At 53.6% G+C, this 14,551-nt stretch overlaps 6 protein-coding genes across 6 annotated transcripts; 1 reads left to right on the top strand and 5 right to left on the bottom strand.

Annotated features, from left to right (window-relative positions):
* Positions 1–390: 390 nt before the first annotated feature.
* Positions 391–1,023, bottom strand: QBC33DRAFT_523836 (uncharacterized protein; the record flags this gene model as incomplete). Its single annotated transcript, XM_060426672.1, has 1 exon — positions 391–1,023. A coding segment is annotated over one exon (633 nt), but the record flags the coding sequence as incomplete, so codon positions are not given.
* A 335-nt stretch (positions 1,024–1,358) lies between these two features.
* Positions 1,359–2,841, bottom strand: QBC33DRAFT_155251 (uncharacterized protein). The gene has a single exon (XM_060422189.1). The coding sequence runs from the start codon at positions 2,633–2,635 to the stop codon at positions 1,601–1,603; it is 1,035 nt and encodes a 344-aa protein (XP_060287692.1). The 5' UTR covers positions 2,636–2,841; the 3' UTR covers positions 1,359–1,600.
* QBC33DRAFT_155244 (uncharacterized protein) lies at positions 2,805–3,818 on the bottom strand. The gene has a single exon (XM_060422188.1). The coding sequence runs from the start codon at positions 3,602–3,604 to the stop codon at positions 2,975–2,977; it is 630 nt and encodes a 209-aa protein (XP_060287691.1). The 5' UTR covers positions 3,605–3,818; the 3' UTR covers positions 2,805–2,974.
* A 3,011-nt stretch (positions 3,819–6,829) lies between these two features.
* Positions 6,830–7,428, bottom strand: QBC33DRAFT_523828 (uncharacterized protein). The gene has a single exon (XM_060426671.1). The coding sequence runs from the start codon at positions 7,210–7,212 to the stop codon at positions 6,988–6,990; it is 225 nt and encodes a 74-aa protein (XP_060287690.1). The 5' UTR covers positions 7,213–7,428; the 3' UTR covers positions 6,830–6,987.
* Positions 7,429–8,426: 998 nt separating this feature from the next.
* Positions 8,427–10,605, bottom strand: QBC33DRAFT_523823 (chromatin remodelling complex Rsc7/Swp82 subunit-domain-containing protein). The gene is made up of 3 exons (XM_060426670.1): positions 10,501–10,605; positions 9,355–10,372; positions 8,427–9,290 (listed from the first exon to the last, which is right to left on the bottom strand). Exons 1-3 carry the CDS (start codon positions 10,550–10,552, stop codon positions 8,774–8,776), a joined length of 1,587 nt encoding a protein of 528 aa, XP_060287689.1. The 5' UTR covers positions 10,553–10,605; the 3' UTR covers positions 8,427–8,773.
* A 1,444-nt stretch (positions 10,606–12,049) lies between these two features.
* On the top strand, positions 12,050–13,303 carry QBC33DRAFT_565639 (uncharacterized protein; the record flags this gene model as incomplete). The annotated part of the gene is made up of 4 exons (XM_060430424.1): positions 12,050–12,773; positions 12,800–12,943; positions 12,993–13,238; positions 13,293–13,303. Exons 1-4 carry the CDS (start codon positions 12,326–12,328, stop codon positions 13,301–13,303), a joined length of 849 nt encoding a protein of 282 aa, XP_060287688.1. The 5' UTR covers positions 12,050–12,325.
* Positions 13,304–14,551: the final 1,248 nt, after the last annotated feature.

Genomic DNA, 14,551 nt, shown 5'->3' with positions numbered 1-14,551 from the left:
CATCGCTATCCATTCTCTCCTTCTGATTGCTCCGTTGCCGTTGCCAACCAAGGTATCCTTCCTATGAGTTCGCCATTCTTCGTGATTCGTCATGAGGATGGAGTCGGTAAGAAGAATAATAATTCCAACCCTTCTCGATGCTGCCGGCCCAAGCATTAAAACTGCCAAAAAAGGTATAAGGGAATATCCATGAACCACCCAATCTACTATGAATGCCGATAACCCATAAACGATAAAAAGAAAAACGTGAAAAGGAGGAAAAGGCCTCTAACCTAGCCTAGTTGATGCATAAAACGTAAAAGGTAGGAAGGCAAGGCTGGCTCCGTCAAGGGTTGGCCCCATCACGTCGGTGACCATGAGCCCGATTGAGGGCGAGAGGTGATGCAGCCGCTACTTGCGAGCCACCAGCCAGGCCAGGGGGAATAGAAAATGAGAGCAAGGAGACAAGCCGTCCGAAAGAAAGACAGCGCCAATCTGTTTGACAACCCCAAGAAAACAAAACCAAACCCGGCCATACACTTTTAAGCCTATTCTGAAGTCCAAAATGATGAAAAGCGCCCCTAGAAGCCCCAAAGATCCAATAAAATGTACCGGTTCCCTCATACTTTTCCCCATTAAAGAAAACCCTCGCAAATGATCCCCCTTTTTGTGGAAATAGGGGCCCGGAGCCAAGCGATGACCATGCAAACGCCATGCTTCATACCAGAAGCCAGCAGGCCAACAGAGACACGCCAAGGACTGTGTCTGGAACAAGCGAAAGTCGACAGTCGTGGAAAGAAAAGCAATTACAAGAAAATAAGCCGTCAATGTCATCGGAGACAAATTGAATAGAGCAAAGGCGCTCGGCCCGACGTTGTGGAACACTTCAGCCTGTGCTGCTTCTTCGTTTTTTGAAAGGCCACTCCGGGTAATACCCAAGTCTATCAGGTCCGTGACGTGAAGCGGCGAAAAAAAAAAAAAAAAGGAAGAAAAAAGAAAGGAAGAAAAAGACCGAGGGCTGGTTGGCAGATGAAGGTCGTAGCGGCAGACCGTGTTGTATCGTCGTGATTGCCCACTGCCACAGGACCAAGCCGCAGGACCAGGTCGATCGAGGTGCGCGTAGATGGAAAGCCACATCTATGACGTTGCGCGAATGATCCACGGCAAAGTGCCGTAGTAATTTTGGAAATAAGGGAAATAACGCCGTTGAATGAAGTAATTGCCGAACCGTATAACCGGTGAAAGATGCAGAAGAAAAATCGCCGTCGCGACTGACAGCCTCGAGGTTTGGCTTGTTTGGCATCATCAGGAAGTCGTATCCAGTTAGGAATTGGACTCTCGTCTAATCTCGAAAGAGGAGCGCCGGCGGTGGAGATGCGAATCAAGTCGCCTGGCATCGTCGTGTGAAACACCGAGGCTGTCTCAGTGTCCACCCATTGGGTATCTGAATGCAATGTGTATCGTACTCCTGGTATGCCTGAAAAGAAAAGAGTGCTGTATCCGATGACAAAATGCAATGGCAAACTCAGGAACATCAGCCGAGTTGTAGCCGTTGCCAAGGGGCGGATGGTTTCCAACAAGGACTGAACTGGCCAAGCCAGCCCGATTGCGGCAGTGTGCCTTAGCCCACGACTGGTTGGTCATAACCATGAGCCATCATGTACGGGTGCTGTTTATGATGAACGGGACCGACACAGTTCGCGCAATTGCAATCGGCCACGCTTGGCGGCTCCCAAATATTCTGGCTGTAGTTGTAGTACGCCGGATAGTTGGAATGGTTGCGAGCGGCAGGGCCCGAAGCGTGGAAGTGGTTGAAGCCGGTCGGCTGCTGGAACTGGCGAGCGCCGTTGGCATTGTGCGCAATCGCTCTATCGAAGTACTCGTTGTACTGCGAGTTGACCGACGTAGCAGAATTGACATACTCGGGGGTGCCGTAGCCCGAGTCGGGAGGTGTGAGGGGCGCGTGCCACGGAACGGGATACATCCACGACGGCTGCTCGCGTCGGTAGGCGGGCTGCTGGTGCTGATTCCGCTTCATGCTCGACAGGCGCTCGTACTCGGCCACCTGTTGCTGATGCCATGTGGAATAAGTGTGCTGGTTTCGGGGTCGGGCTGCCTCGGTCTCGGTAGGGGAGATGAGTGACGCGATACGCTCGCGGCTGACCTGCACCTGTTGCCGCTTCTTGTTGTCGATCCACTCCTGCCAGTTCTTCAACCACGCGTTGTAGTCCTTGCTCTCGTCCAGATTGACATACAGACACCAGTTGGTGGCACCGAGCCACTCGTATTCCAGAGTGTTCAGCTCTTGCACTGGGATGCCGCTAACCTCAGACCATGACTTGTTCTGGAACGTATTGTCGTCGAGGAATTTGCTTCCAAGCAGGAGCGCGACGGTCAGCATGCGCCAGATCTGGCCTTCGGTGTGGTTGGTATGTCCAGCAGCCGACATCATGTTGACCCTCTTAGCCAGGTAGTTCATTCCAAGTAAAATGGTGGTACTGGGAAGACGAGTCGACGTCAAGATCTGTGCGACGAACTTGCGAAACGCAGCGTTCACCGTAGCTCGTGGCATAACGATCCGGGTAGCCATCTCGGAAACATAGTCTGCCATCAGCTCGACCTCGTAGTCGAGGACTTGACAGACACCACCCGGCATTTTGTCGGATTGGAGATGACGAGGAGGTGCTGGAAAGAATTAGGGTGGGGAGGGCGATCTGCTTCGAGCAACTGGAAATCTGGCACAGCAGCTTGGGCGCGGCCGCAGCTTGCTGGCGAGTGCTCCCAGAGCCGACCAGTCGTGGGTACCTCGAGAGGCAAAAGGGGGGAGGTCGGGTGTCACTCGGATTATTGAGCCATAAGACTAATGCTGCCGGCTTGAGGATAGATAAGTTGCCTTGGCGCCGTTTTGACCGAGGTCAAGGTGTTCGGCCGCGCTCTCGAGGGGAGAAGGCTCGATCTTCGGATCGTGCGAGTCGATTCGGATCAAGTCCCCGTTTCAGGTGATGTTGAAATGTGAGTCGGCCGACCTGCGCCAGTAGACACAACACGATTCAAGGACGAAGGTAACAATTAGGAAGAGGGCTGTTTGGGCACTGCTGAGGAGCACTGTCAGCAAAAGCGAGATCTGGAAGTTAAAACTATGTCTGTGTTTTATCTTCGGCAATGAGGTTCTAGGAGACGCCTTGGGCGACTTAGGGCCTTTGGAACCGTGGGCAGCCTGGTGAAGGCAGGATGACGAACCTGTTGGAATAATTGATGTGTAGTCCGAGTTGGCGTTGAGGAATATTGTGTTACTCGGCCGAGGGAGTACACAGGCGAAATGCACAGGGGGCAGGGGGCTGGAGACTCGCGGCAATGAATGAGACGATTCAAGGGCTTTTTTTTGTTGTTTTTCCCCCTTCGTTTTCTTCCCCGTGGCGTACTCGTGTTCGAGAGGGAAAGTGGGCAGCACCAGAATCCGAGCTGACGTGGACGACACAAAAGTGAATTTGGCCGCTGTCGGTTGTCGAGAGTTGGCGGATTCGGTGGTTGAGGAAGGAAGGAAGGAAGGAGAGGGAGAGAGGTCGTCCGAAGAGTTTCCCGGTGGAAGTGAGATGAGACGGAGAAACAGGATTGCTGTATCCATAGGGAAGGGCTTGGTTGCAGTGGCTTGCCCGATACTTTCCTAGTACGCTAGGTACCTCGTCCTTGGGACTGAGGTCACAGGCCGGGCCAGGCGGCAAAAAAAAAAAAAAAGATTACACATGCCTGAGGCGCAGGCATCCTAACAGGTACCTACCCAATCAGGCAATGTAAGGTACACTAGTGACAGAGTACGGATACTGTACCTGCGGTTTACGATGGTCTGCCATTCACAGTATCGAACAAGCAGGCCAAACGGTCCAAGACTCCAAAGGCGCCGCCACTTACTTAGTACATGGCCCCTTTTTTTGGAGTTAGCTTGCCTCCAAATTTTTTCAAGAAGTTGTGCGTGTACGCATAAGTTTCTTTTCCAAGAATCCCTACCACACAGTAGTGACTTTCAGGTTTATCCTGGTTGGCTCGTCGAATGCGCAGAGGTGGGCGGACAGGCTTAGCTTGAGGAGTCGTGAAGACTGGAACAAATAATTCCTGGCCCTGACGGGTTAGGGGGATGGGGATGGTCTGAATGTGCATCCACCATTGCAGAAAAAGATACCGAAGTACTTGGTTCCAGCGGGGGAGTTGAGGTAGAACCCGAATTCCCAATAACCCCGACTCGAAGGAAGTACTTCGTGAATAATTGGGCCCGTGTCATTTGATCTTGAAGGAATTAAAAATCAGGATGGGGTATATAATTCGCGCAGCGACTGTACGTACAGAGGGGCCACAGGCTTCCCGTCTTGCTACCAAAGCAACGAAGTGTGCGTCGGACCCCATAGTGACTGATGAGGCGTTTGGACAGTAGGTAGAGTTACATCGCCCTGGGAAACCTGATTTGGTGGCTTGGGTGGAGGTCTCGAAGAGGACTCGAGGTAGGTAGGGAAGGCTTGACCCACAGTCCCCAAATTTCCGGGCAGGCGTCACCCCGGCGGGACGATGTATCTCTTGTGCCTGTCTCAGGAGCGCGGGTACCTCAATATCGAACCTCTCCACCCCTTGGCAAGTTCCAATGGATGTTAATAGGGGCAGAAATTCCACCTGTGTTTGTCAGCCGCGAACATCAATCTCCAGAACGGATCAAGATTGCCGCAGTACTGAGGCACGAAAGCACCGGCTAGAATCCAATATGTCCATGCCTAAAAAGCGACACGCGGACACTGTTCAGCATCGAAGCCCGTGTGCGAATTGTAAGAGCTTAAGGTGCCTAAACTGGTAAATAAACTGTCCACACCCGAGGAAACCACTAGCCAGATACCTAGTGTACTGTGGATGCGCCCGCAATACCCTGGCCATTGCCGGGATCAGCTCTCGCGAAGTGTTGAGGGCCTATCTGCACGCACCGACCAAGAGGACCCTTGGGGAAAGCCTAACCGCCACCCGGGGCCTCCTGGAAGTCGATGGCGAAACAATAAATGCTTCTTGAAGGCAGTTCTCCTACAACGAACGAAACGGCTTAACCTGTTCTTTTCTGCCTTCCGGCCAATCTCGAGGACGAGCCGCCGAGAGGGTCAGAAGTAACCACTGCCAATACGTTGCATTTGTTTTCATTACAGCTCGGCCGTCAGCAATCAACGAGGCTGCGGAGATGGTCAACGAGTCTGCAAGCTTATACTATGAATAGTTATTGAAGACGCCAGTGCAAATTAGGTAAAAGGCGGAGAGGGCAGCCAGCCAACTAGCATTACTAAGGTTATACACTATAAAAACATTAAAATGCGTCCTTCGCGTGGCTCAAAATCGTCCAAGAACCCCAAGAACAATTTTGCCTTCTCGCCTTCTCCAATGGTTCGCTAGTGTCATTTGCCGAGCTTGTCCGGGCTCAACGAGAAATTCCGGGCGCGCTAACAATTTTCGATTTTTCTAGGGAAATTTTGCGTGCAAAAAAAAATCGTCCAGAAGTCGACGGGATCGGATGCAGGACCCCCTCTTCTTCTGAAGCCCAAACATGCACAGGGATGGAGGCGGTGGAGGAGAGGGACGGTAATCACGGGATTGACTGGTGATGAAGCCTGTGGACTGGTTCCTCACCCTCACCGCATGATTGAGAACTGGCCTGGAAAGACCCACCGATTGCCGATGGCATTTGATAGGCCAAAATTCCAAATACCCTGCACCTCCACATGCTGCGAATTACGGCGGGTCGTTTACTACCTAGGTATGTATCGCCTCTCTCTTTTTGCCAACCGAGCATCGGGCTTCTTGGAAGTTGCAGCCTACGTTACTGCTCATGTCGACAATTACCTAAATCCGTCTTGACTCCGCCGGCACCTTTCCATACGTACCTTGACTTTGCAGCATTTGCGTCTTGATCCTCCTAACAATGTAATGAATGAATGACCTTTTCCCGTCCTGGTATTTTTTCCCCAGGATTGGCATGAGTCACCACCTGTGGCTTGCCACCGCTCCTCACAGGCCCAGAGAGATTCAGCCGTTGTGAAGTTGTGGTCATGCCTTGGCGGCTGACGTTTTGCTCAGCAACCCACTGAGACATGACATGTCCCCCACACTCCAGTCAGACGCCATCATTCATCATTGCGATCCTCCTCCATTCCCCGTGCTTCCCCTTGCCTGCCTGGTCTGTGACATCAGCGTTGACGTTCACATTGGACCATAACGGACAATCTGCCTCGCGACCCTCGCCCCCCAGGCAGTGCCCGGACAGTCATGCACCGAGCAATCTACACTACATCCAACATAACGTAGTGGTGTAGTGATGATGAATGGTGACCACCAACAGTGCACCCCAAGCAAGTCCGCGTCTACCCGTTTGACCGCTAGCCGAATGGGCCATGGGCTGTGCCTATTAAACCAGGTAGGTGCTGTATCCGTACAGTACTCATACTGGATAAGTAGTACGTCTCGGCGTTTGAACAGCGGTGTGCCTGTGAATCGGCAGACACTACGTACGACTTGGGGGAGGCTTGCGTACATGGAGTGCTTGGTCAACGTCACGTTGTCCCCTCGGCTTCCCTACCTCCTGCACAGTTACCTATTCCATAGAAGCAATGCACCCAATCGGCGCAGGCCCGTTGTCATGTGTTCTGCCCGTTGACAGCCTGCGAGGGGCGTTTTACGAGCTCCTGTTGACCAGGATCCGGATGACGAACCTCTCGAAGTGGAAGCAATTATTGAAACCCCCTCCCCGTCCCACAGTTGTTCCGCTCCACCGGCTTGCATACCTGCAGCCAGCGCGCATGGTTTGGTGGGGGAACAGAGCCCAAGCAGGAGAGGGGAAGAAGGGCATGACGGTGACCCAACGGTTCGAGTTTTTCTGGCGTTCTTTTTTTTTGTTTTTTTGTTTTTTTGTTTTCTCGAACAGAAAAAGAAAATCCCGCAACGCTTTTATTAGTCCCCATGGCTCCTCCTACCGACCTACAACGTATGCGCCTAGACTCTGCAAGACCTATGACCATCCTTTGAGGGGCCGAGAAGTAACCGCGACTCAGGTAGTCGCATGAACCTGCAAGCCCGCCAACTCGTCTGACGAAATGTTGGCCAAGCCTGGGCGACGGGGGGAGCTTTCCTTTCCTTGAATCGACTTGGTGGCACCGCACTCCAAGGACTCGCTCCAAATACTCCGACAAGGAGAAAAAATAAATGCTTGCCACCCATTGCGTCGGTGTTCACCTGAGTACCATACACAGTAGTACCAACTCCGAAGTAGGTAGGTAAGTAGATTCTGGCTGTCACCCACCACAGGTGGATGGGGGGTACCTAAACTGAGAGAAACCCTCCCACTTGATGTAGTTAGTGCTTGCAGTAGTGCTGTTCTAGAAATAAATGCCACTGATCTCCTCTTCCGGGTCCAACCCTAGGCGGAAAAGCAGGATGGGCCATCCGAAGGGTGGGGGCTGCCTTTTGAGCGTGATGGAAGCTCCCAAGTAGGCCGAGACTTACCCGGGGCCATCGGGCTCACGGCTGGGGCCAAGAGCGTTGTGGATTCGGCAATTCGTCAGAAGGGGCCCAGTATCGGAACGGCAGACCGCTGATCGGTCCCCTACTGTATCTGTAGGTTGCACGCAATGTAGAGGACCCTGCCTGACATGACGACGGCAAACTCCCCTCTACGAGTAAAGGGCCGATCCAAGGAGGGAAAATACCGCATCAATATCTTGGCCTGGGCTGCTACTGCCTCAGCACATTGGACTTTGGTTCGTTCCTTCGCCGTTTGCCTTTCGAGGCAAGCGTCCTCTCTCTCTCTCTCGCTGCGACACCTGTCCTGATGTCTTGAGGCATTATCCCCTTGCCGACCCACAATGTACACGTGCACATGTAATCCCCAACCAGTCAGTCCGGAGGAGATGGTGGTGGTATGCGTGGTATGCAATTGGACGTCACAAGCGGGCCGATGGAGAACACTGCATTCCCCGTGCCGCTGTCCTGTACGCTGTATGCCCAGTCTGTGGGAAACATACCTTTCAAGTACATATGGCAGGCATCTCGTCGTATCTACTACCCCGTGCCCGGTACGGCCGACCCACCCGAGGTCGGACCGGACAAGTCGATCGGCAGCTTGGTTTCGGCCATGGGTAATCTCGCTGCAGGCTGCGAAAACCCAAAGGCCATGCATGACGAAAGGAAACTGCCACGACGTGTCCTCATCGCTTCCAGCCCTTCTTCGTAGTCAAGTCTCGGGTGAGATTCTCAACTCACCTCTCCATCCCGTCCGTCACTTCGGTCCCGGACGGCAGACCCCATGAGCCAGCCGGGTGGTTTACACACGACAAACGGAGCGGGTATGCTATTAGCGCCACCGGGCGGTCTTGCCCGTGCGAAAGTGTAGGACCGTCATAAGTCAGTCCCATGCTTCCCGGTCACGTAATAAGGGGCAAGATGAGACATGTTCACCTATGGACATACTATACTACAACTGGAACTAATGGATTCCGTTGTCTAACCTGACCCTCCGCCATCCTCGGCCAGAGCCTGATACTCCGATGTCACTGTCTCTTGCATCACTGAAGCCAAACCAAAACCAACTCCGTAGACCGATAGCCACCATTCCGGTGGCCGAGTGTTGTTACAACAGGACGAAAAAAAGACGCTCGCATGCATTCCGAAAGACGTTAGAATGCAGGCGCTCTACACCCTAGCTTGTTGACAAAGCAGGCGATTCGAATCCTGGCGCTTATCGATGTTAACCTTCTCCCCTTAGTATTCCATCTTGACACGGTTACGCCAGAGGCATCGAGTAAGGCACGAGGGCCTTGTCAATCACCGGCTCTCGCCGACACATGGTTTCGCTCTCGTCGCCCCATTTCCCGAACCACTCGTCCTCATTCCGGGCCGCGGCGTCGAACGCCCGTCGGCAATCCTCGGGTAGCAGGTCACGTATTTCGTCGGGCACCGCACCCAGTCCGCGGAACGGCGAGAGGAAGTCTGCCCGGGTTGACCACGCCCGTTCCGCAGGAGACGTGCGGAAGGGGAGCTCGTACGCAGCGCCCGATATCCCGGCCGGTGGGGTCTCCATGTGGATGTCGGTGACGAGGAAGTTGCGGGAGATGATGGGCTTGAGAGGCGGGAAGATGGTCGGCGAGGAGGGCGGCTCGGCATCGTCCCTATTGACGACCTGTTCGATGCGGGCGTGCGTTGGTTGCATGATTCCCGGGTATAACATCATGTTGGTGTGGATATCATAGACGCCGTTGGCATTGGCGCGTCGGGCTTGCCCGAGGATACTGTTGAACTGACTGAACGAGAAGCGAGTTAGCCAACCCTCCACATACTTGCGAAGAGCGTGGAATCACGACCTACCTAGCCTCCCGGGCATGCTCTAGCTGCCAGTTCACATCATTGACTGTCACCCGGCGCTTCTTCACGTCGACCTTGGTGCTCTGCTGCGGCAGAGTAGGACCCCCTGAATGGTAGACGGCACTGGCTCCATGCCACGCCACATACTGGTTCTTGTTGTATGGCTTGTCAGGGTCGTAAAGATCGCCGGGGTCCGCGAGTTCGCCCTCCACGACTCCCTCCTCCCTCGCCTTAGCCACCTCGTAGTCGTCCGTGATCCTCCTCCCGCCGACAATGATGAGCGCGCCAAACTCCCTGAACACAGAGCGGGCCGTCACGATTCCTATCGCGCGGCCCTTGTAGCTGTGCGGTATGATTTCGCGCTCGATCATGTCGCGCTTCTCGTCATCGCCCACGATGATTTTATAGAGTCGCTTGTGTTTGGTGAAGAACAGGTACGAGTCGCGGAAGCCCACACAGCGGGCGGGTTCCGTGGAAAGCATGTACAGGCGATCACCGCGACCGGCAACAGTGAAGGTACGGCAGCGATATTCCCTGCCGCCCTGCAAGATGCCCAGCTTGTCGACCTTGGTCTCGCCCTCGGGATCCTCTGGGAGGTCCACCTCGTCGTTCACAATGTCCACCATGTTCCCGTCCTTGTCGATGGGCTGCTGCGTGGGCTGGAAATGCTGGCCCTTGCGACCGCCCCGGCCTCGCCAGCCGCCACGACCGCGCCGGCGCGGCGTAGCATCCGGATCGCGGTCTTGAGGGCGCTCGATCGGCAGGGTGTCCCAGTCTGGCGGTCGGTTCTTTGGTGGCCGGCCCAGGCGCCTGCGCCGGATGACAGGCTCTGGGGGCGGGGTGGGCGATTTTGCGGATCCTTCCTCCTCGCCTTCGACGGTCTCTTCGTTTGCCTCCTCAGCGGCTGACTCGGCGTCCTTAAGCTCGTCCTCTTCTGCCTGGTGCTCTGGCTCCTCTGCATCTTGGGCATCTGGCATGTGCTCGTCATCATCGACCCCGTCGAATGTCTTTGGTGTACTTTCTGCGGACGCGAGAGGATGCGCTGGTCAGTACGATGGGGTTTGCAGCAGGGGGGTTGAAGGGTTGGGTTAGGGGTTAGAAAACGCCAGCATTGAGAGGGCCGGGTCGGAAGGTTGTGGTAAAACTTACCTAGTGCAGCTGCGGCGCGCTTTGCAGCGGCGCGACCTGACCGACGGCCCATACTGGAACTGACAGTTACTCGTTGAATGGCGGGGGAACCTGGTGGAAGGTGACGGCAAAAACGGTGTTCAGAAATCCACGATGAGCGGCGTGTGAACAAGTCGCGTAGCGCCTCAGGCAGGACAGTGTATATTACAGTATAAATCCACCAAATAGCACTGTATGATACTGCCCTTTATCTCAACCTCGATTCTGTTATTTCAAGTTAACATTGAAGAGCTTATGGTCAATGATCACTCTTAAGTTTTTGTCCTCCTATACCACTTCATTTCACCTAGTTTCGTGGGTAGTTACCCTTTCCATCCAGTGCATATACCATAAGCCCTCAACAAGCTTCCAACACGATACATTTATTGATCCCTCCCCCCCCACCCCACCCCAAAGAGAGAAGCCCTGGTGGGCCTCCTTATGAAGGTGAGAGTTGCAGTCGTAAGTCTGCAGTTGAACTGTGATAGCACTTCGAATAGCCCGCCTCGAGAGTCGTTCTGTTGCCTCTATGACTGGCTCAGTTTCCCATCTCTGTACTATAATTTGGAAGCACTCTACTACCCAAGAGGAAGCAGAAGATGACGAGCACGAGCGGCGTGAAGTCTACCAATCTATCTCCCAAGTCTTAGTTAGCAAATAATGGAAGATCAGTGGCAGATCGACAATCGCTCTTAGTCATGCCCTCCTCTTAAGGTGGTCGGTCGGATAATCAACTTCTCAGTGGTGGAAGAGTGAGAGGGTGAACGTGACCACTAAACATCGGTACGAGACGAAAGCCCCTGAGGCTGGAATACGGCGCAAACCGAGGGCGAAATGCCGACTTTGATAGCGAGAGCAGAGTCTCGCGGCTTGAGTTACATGCTAAGCGCTGGACTTTGATCAGTTCTCTCGTGCCGTAGGCGCGTAATTGCCGACTGGGGATACAGGAGGGTTAATCATGTTGTGGAGTCATCGGCTTGAGACAGCATTTCTCGACTGTACATGTACTTAATTACAGCTGGCTGACTACAGTTACAAACTCCAGGTTTTTCCACACTCTCCACATCGCATCTCTTAGCATCGGGTCCAATCCTGTCTAGTAAAGACTTGGGCGTTCTTACAAGAAGCGCGGGCACCTCGTTGCGACTTTGATTGTGGTGGTCGACGCTCATGTTTCGGGTTCGCGCAGGACAAGGGGTGTTCATTCGTCGAGTTTATAGGCGGCCTCTAGGCATGAAGAGTAATAGGAAAAGTGAAAGTAAGTTGTCCGTAAACAATAATTGGTCACGGGCATGTTTTCTGGGCGGTTATACCGAAGTTTCTTCTGTTCTATTAGTTAATGAGGTTGCAACGAGGCGCATTTGGTGTTGGAGGTCAGCCTCGCAAATATGCCCAACCATATCGATTCCCTAATGTGCCATTTCCCCCTCCCTTTTCCCCCTCTTTACCATAGGTATGTTATATAAGATACCCTGCGATCCCCAAGCGAGCTTCATTCTCAATCATCTCGAAGATCAACAACTTGTAAATCCTCTTTACCATGCCTGCACCCATTTCCTCACCCGTCCGAGACCCTATTACACCTGAGGAGCCAGTGCCGAAGGCCCTCCTTTTCCAGCCCAAGGAGAATCAACATGGTCTTCAGAAATCTCTAGACACCATCCCATCATACCTCTTCCGACTCTACGCTCCGACTTCGGCAGGATGCACCAACTTCAACTATGTAGTCTCGTCAGCGGCGACTCGACCCAGCACCTGGTAGACCGGTCGCAATCAAGAGACAGACCTTCTTCAGTTAGCTAGAGAGATGGCTGCGGATATGCTCTGGAACCACATGAACTGGAAGGACCTGAAGGATGACAATCTGGTGTCTTGGACCACTTCTCTTATATTTGCGGTCCAACATGGGCTTCGCCGGGTAAAGATGGACCGGGGCAAACCGGACCTCTCTGATGTCCGGATCTGTATCGTCGATACCCGCGACTTCCCCCGTGGCACGTTCATAAAAGACTTGGATATCCTTGAAGCCTACTCCGACTTGCCAGACATCCGTTCTTTTCTCAGGCTTCGTCAGAGCCAATACTACTTTGGCGAATACTCTCCCAGGGGCGTCTGTAGATCGCTGGCCGGGCACAGCATGCCTCTCTGCGACTTCTACTCAGCCTGGGACTCTACGATATCGAGCCCCGGCTCCAGTTCGAGCACCACGCCCTGGCTAAACGCATCAACGATCTTCGGAACCTCTTTACAGCGCCGTGAGTCGCATACCCGCTGACCAAAGAGGACGTCAGGAAGGCGATCTCGATCGCACAGGGCTGCTTCGGGAGCAGGTTTGCCTTGGTTGTGGCCGCGATGCTGCTCTCCCTCCGTCCGCGGAAGAGCAAGGATCGCGTCATCCTCGATGCCTTCGGCGCAACATTTACAGGTCTGTAAGGTCTGGGTGTCCGAATGGAAGATTTACTAACGCGTGGAAGACGATGAAATCCGTGACCTCTCGCTTCACGACTTCAGGGTTGATGGTAAGAGGTTGCCGGAAGTCCAGCAGTTCGCCGATATCATTCGGGATATAAGCCAAGAACTTGCTCCTGCCCCTCTGGAAGGACCCGGGGAGCAGCCTGCCCGTGTAGACCGCTGTTCATATCCTGACCTGTCATCCGTTTTGCCTTCTCCCAGCTTAACTGGCGTTGACAAGGTGGTCGTCTCGCTATCTAATCTGACTGGTAAGTGCAGCCAACCCACACACAGTCAAGTAGTTTCTTGCTAACTTCAACAAGTATCGCCATGAGTGATGTAGAGGTGCTGAGGGCCCTATTTAGTCTTAATGGTAGTATCGTGATATGGCTGTTGTAGGTGTTGGGATATAATTATATGCTGGAGCTATATTCGAGACATACTGAAGAAATAATGACACTTATATGTACCTTTCGCACTCAAACTTGCTGTTTCGTCTCCCATATGTTGCAGAGGCTCTAATTACACCTGAGATGTAAAAATGAAAAAAACTCTCAGAATGTGAGGACAGCCAAGGCGCAGGCTTACGAGATCCACAACCGTTGTCTCTGAAAGATGGATAAGCGCTTGGAGGGATCTGCTAGGACAAAGCCAGGTCGAGGCAGTTTGCGACCTCTCGCCATAACCTAGATCCAAACAAACAGACTGAATACTATCCTTTCATGAGATTTCTCACCCCAGCTCTAATCGTCATTGAGTTCTGATTTAACCACGTCTTGTCCGTCATAGTTCCTGCCCTGGTCCAATATAATGTCCTATCCCGAGACATTTGTTGGACGGAATCTTCAACTTACAGGGCACATCCAAAAACGCAACTATATGCTTGTAATAGGCTGTACTGCGGGTTACCGCCACGGCCCTGGACGAAGTGATTTGATCTCATCCAGATTCCTGAACCGGAGGCGATACCTCCGCTTGCAAGCAAGCTGCAATCCCCTATAATGATGAGAGAAGGACGCCAAGCTCGGTGGCCAAGCAACACTACGCAACCCCCATTTAACTCTTGAGGAAATGTGCAGGCTCCGCGGGAGAACGCGAGAGGGACCTGAGCACCCTTCCCAAATCCCGACCGACTTCCGCATTCATTTTTGCCAAGCAAGCTTTTATGAGCTCCAAGACCCAGAGACTGATATCTCAATTACCGCTGAATTTGAGCCACAAGGGCTCACTCAATCAAAAGCTGCCCACATTCAAGTGTATTATAGTGCCCAATAATTGCGCCCAGAGCCTAGGAAAGGACGCCGAGAAAACCGGTCCAGACCTGTTAACCACTCTCGCTCGGCGCCGCCATGACCTAGACTGCAACCTCCGCACGGAGTACGGGGATGATACCAATGGTTGGCACCTCGAAACAGGCTGAATCTTTCGCGGTCGGCAATTTTCCTCTCCCGCTGGCATCATGTCATCCTGACAACCCTCCCAAAAACAGTTGGGGGGGGGGGGGGGGGGGGGGGGGGGGGGGGGGGGCGCGGGGGGGGGGGGGGGGGGGGGGGGGGGGGGGGGGGGGGGGGGGGGGGGGGCC

Source organism: Phialemonium atrogriseum (genome assembly GCF_030411735.1).
Source record: "Phialemonium atrogriseum strain 8032-3 unplaced genomic scaffold QBC33scaffold_2, whole genome shotgun sequence".
Classification (NCBI taxonomy): domain Eukaryota; kingdom Fungi; phylum Ascomycota; class Sordariomycetes; order Cephalothecales; family Cephalothecaceae; genus Phialemonium; species Phialemonium atrogriseum.
The sequence above is the reverse complement of the archived record's forward strand: the minus strand, read 5'-3'. Positions and strand labels throughout refer to the sequence as shown.

Bases quoted from the DNA above. Each gene is read 5' to 3' on its own strand.
- QBC33DRAFT_155251 (XM_060422189.1), bottom strand. From the start codon at position 2,635: ATGCCGGGTGGTGTCTGTCAAGTCCTCGACTACGAGGTCGAGCTGATG.
- QBC33DRAFT_155244 (XM_060422188.1), bottom strand. From the start codon at position 3,604: ATGGATACAGCAATCCTGTTTCTCCGTCTCATCTCACTTCCACCGGGA.
- QBC33DRAFT_523828 (XM_060426671.1), bottom strand. From the start codon at position 7,212: ATGGGTGGCAAGCATTTATTTTTTCTCCTTGTCGGAGTATTTGGAGCG.
- QBC33DRAFT_523823 (XM_060426670.1), bottom strand. From the start codon at position 10,552: ATGGGCCGTCGGTCAGGTCGCGCCGCTGCAAAGCGCGCCGCAGCTGCA. The intron at 10,373-10,500 runs GTAAGTTTTACC...TCGCGTCCGCAG, and splicing joins GCGCGCCGCAGCTGCACTAG to AAAGTACACCAAAGACATTC. The intron at 9,291-9,354 runs GTAGGTCGTGAT...CTTCTCGTTCAG, and splicing joins GAGCATGCCCGGGAGGCTAG to TCAGTTCAACAGTATCCTCG.